Consider the following 3,112-nt stretch of genomic DNA (forward strand, 5'->3'; position numbering starts at 1 on the left):
TTGGGGGTTGAGAAAAAGAAGTGGATATAAGAAGGGTTAAAAATCCAGTCAACAGATACTGTGATTATGTAAAAAGGATGAGAGACAGAACTGCGCATGCTCAGTCCCTTGCACTGAGTAATGCCAGAATCTTTCTGTAGCCCACCAGGCTCTTCTGTCCATGGGACTTTGCAGGCAAGAGAGACATAATAAGCAAGGGTAATTTCAAGTTCGTATATTGGGTTGGATAGGTTGACAGTGATGTAATTCACAAAAACATGGCAAAAATGTGGAGCAGATTTAGGAAGAATAGGTAAGTTAATTCAGTCTTGAATATGTTGAGCATGTGGTATAGATATTTAGGAAGCAAGTGGAAAAGTGGATTTGTGTTTCAGAAAGATATTTGACTTAAAAAAGCTGTTTGGAAGTATATAAATTAAAGCATATAAATACTTAAACTCATGTGAGCTCAATCAGAGATAAAGTACAGAATATGGAAGAGAGGAAAGAGTGAACCCTTGGAATCAGCAACATATAACTAATAGGTAGATGGAGAAAGCGGTGGACTGGGGATATGAGAGAAACAGTGGTAGAGTACTAAGTTATGGAATCTGAGGAACACTAATTTAAAAAAATAGCAGGCTGGTTTATAGTGTTGATCAATGCCAAGGGGCAAAAAAAGAATTCTTCTGTGTAGACACTTGCAGACTAGAAGTAATTGAATGTTTGAGTTTCAACATATCTCTAAAAGCAGCCTACGCTTACGCTTATCCCTAAATGAAACTAGTCTCTCTTAATTAAGATATGTGGATATCTTGCTTTTGCTAAATTATCTGAAGAAAAAGAGATTTTCCTCCTAGTATCTGATTTTATTCCCTTGTGTTACAGTTTAAACTTCTTTCTTCATCTCATGAAGATGGTAGCCAGATCTGGACAATGTGATAATCCATAAAGAATGAAGAAATCATGACTTTGGTTTTTTTGCCTCTTCTCTTTCCAAGCCATTGATGACAACCCTGAGTAATTCCAGCTGGAGGCTGATCGAGCCATCCTTTTTCCTGATCGGCATCCCGGGTTTAGAGGAAAGCCAGCACTGGATAGCACTGCTGCTGTGTGTCCTTTACCTCCTTGCCCTACTGGGCAATGTCACCGTCCTCTTCACCATCTGGACTGACCCATCCTTGCACCAGCCTATGTACCTCTTTCTGGCCATGCTTTCTGGCACTGACCTGGTTCTGGCTTCCTCCACGGCACCCAAAACCCTTGCAGTGCTCCTGGTTCATGCCCATGAGATTGGGTACACCGTCTGTCTGATCCAGATGTTCTTCATCCACGCGTTCTCTTCCATGGAGTCAGGGGTACTTGTGGCCATGGCTCTGGATCGCTATGTAGCCATCTGTCACCCTCTGCACCATTCTACCATCCTGCATCCCAGGGTCATAGGGCGCATTGGGATGGCAGTGTTGGTGCGGGGGATACTCCTCCTCCTCCCCTTCCCCATCTTGTTGAGGAGACTTGTCTTCTGCCAGGCCACCATCATAGGCCATGCCTACTGTGAACACATGGCTGTGGTAAAACTCTCCTGCTCAGACAGCACAGTGAACCGAGCCTATGGGCTGGCAGTGGCACTGCTTGTGGTTGGTCTAGATGTCCTGGCCATTGGTGTTTCCTATGCCCTCATCCTGCAGGCGGTGCTGAAGGTACCAGGGGGTGAGGCCCGACTTAAGGCCTTTAGCACATGTGGATCTCATATTTGTGTCATCCTGGTCTTCTATGTGCCTGGAATGTTCTCTTTCCTCACTCACCGCTTTGGCCGGCAGGTGCCCCATCATGTCCATGTTCTTCTGGCCACACTCTACCTCCTGGTGCCACCTGCACTCAATCCTCTGGTCTATGGGGTGAAGACTCAGCAGATCCGCCAGCGAGTACTCAGGGTGTTTGACATAAAAGGACAGATCTGAACACATCCCAATCATTTTCTTCAGAGGTTCTTGCCAGCCATGCTGCCAGGAGCCCATGGTTGGTCTTCTCCACATGGATCAAGTCCATTGTTATCATAAGAAATCTTTCTGGTTATAATAGTCTCATGGCAAAGAACATCATGAACACTTGGCTCCATGGCTGATTGAGATGTGCCTAGAGAGCCTGATTGTGAATATTTCCTCCATCCTTTATTTCCTAATCCAAACAGCTCTCTATTCCTGGTGATGGAGGGGTTTGGGGTTAGGAGACACACATGATGGCTCTGGATATGTCATTTTTTCTATCTAATGACTGACTGTGCAACATCTCCTAGAGTGTATATGGAAAGTTCCAGTGTTTGTCCTGTTTTAGTTCTGAGTGTCATTAAACTTATAAGTGCTATGAGCTTCAGGTCACTAGGCTCCTGTGTAGTAAGAACCTTTTTCAAATCATTTGAGATAGTCACAATGTGAGAAAATACCTTTTCCTGAAATATGGGTGTTATTTATTTAAAACAAACTTATGTGGAGCAGATACTGTGATAGGGAATAATGTGATATCCTTGTATTTAGTGTAGAAACACATGTGAATAGTGACTTTCTTTTTTAAAAGATATGTTGTATTTCAGATTTATTGTGTTTTAATTTACCTATATTTTTCTTTGGATAAAGAAGGAATAAGATAAAGTATTGAATTTATGTATTTTATAAGTATTAATTTAACCAAGCAAAAGTAACCATGTAATTATTTGTATCTCACAACTATAAAATATGCTAGAATATGATGTTGATAAACATAGGTTTATTAGTAAATTTAGAAGCAGTTATGCCAGTGGATGCAAGAGTTGGACTGTGAAGAAAGCTGAGCCCTGAAAAAAAAAAAAAGAAAGCTGAGCACCGAAGAATTGATGCTTTTGAACTGTGGTGTTGGAGTAGACTCTTGAGAGTCCCTTGGACTGCAAGGAGATCCAACCAGTCCATTCTAAAGGAGATCAGTCCTGGGTGTTCTTTGGAAGGAATGATGCTAAAGCTGAAACTCCAGTACTTTGGCCACTTCATGCGAAGAGTTGACTCATTGGAAAAGACTCTGATGCTGGGAGGGATTGGGGGCAGGAGGAAAAGGGGACGACAGAGGATGAGATGGCTGGATGGCATCACCGACTTGATGTATG

General features: G+C 42.6%; 1 protein-coding gene across 1 annotated transcript; it reads left to right on the top strand.

The window, feature by feature from the left end:
- The first annotated feature begins 971 nt into the window (after window positions 1-971).
- LOC147357908 (olfactory receptor 52L1) lies at window positions 972-1,940 on the top strand. Its single transcript, XM_086341973.1, has one exon. The coding sequence runs from the start codon at window positions 987-989 to the stop codon at window positions 1,938-1,940; it is 954 nt and encodes a 317-aa protein (XP_086198099.1). The 5' UTR covers window positions 972-986.
- Window positions 1,941-3,112: the final 1,172 nt, after the last annotated feature.

Source organism: Bos grunniens, chromosome 15, assembly GCF_055505025.1.
Source record: "Bos grunniens cultivar Pamir isolate PY7600 chromosome 15, Bosgru_T2T1.0, whole genome shotgun sequence".
Lineage (NCBI taxonomy): Eukaryota > Metazoa > Chordata > Mammalia > Artiodactyla > Bovidae > Bos > Bos grunniens.

What these genes read in the sequence shown, in the direction of transcription:
- LOC147357908 (XM_086341973.1), top strand. Translation starts at nt 987, where the DNA reads ATGACAACCCTGAGTAATTCCAGCTGGAGGCTGATCGAGCCATCCTTT.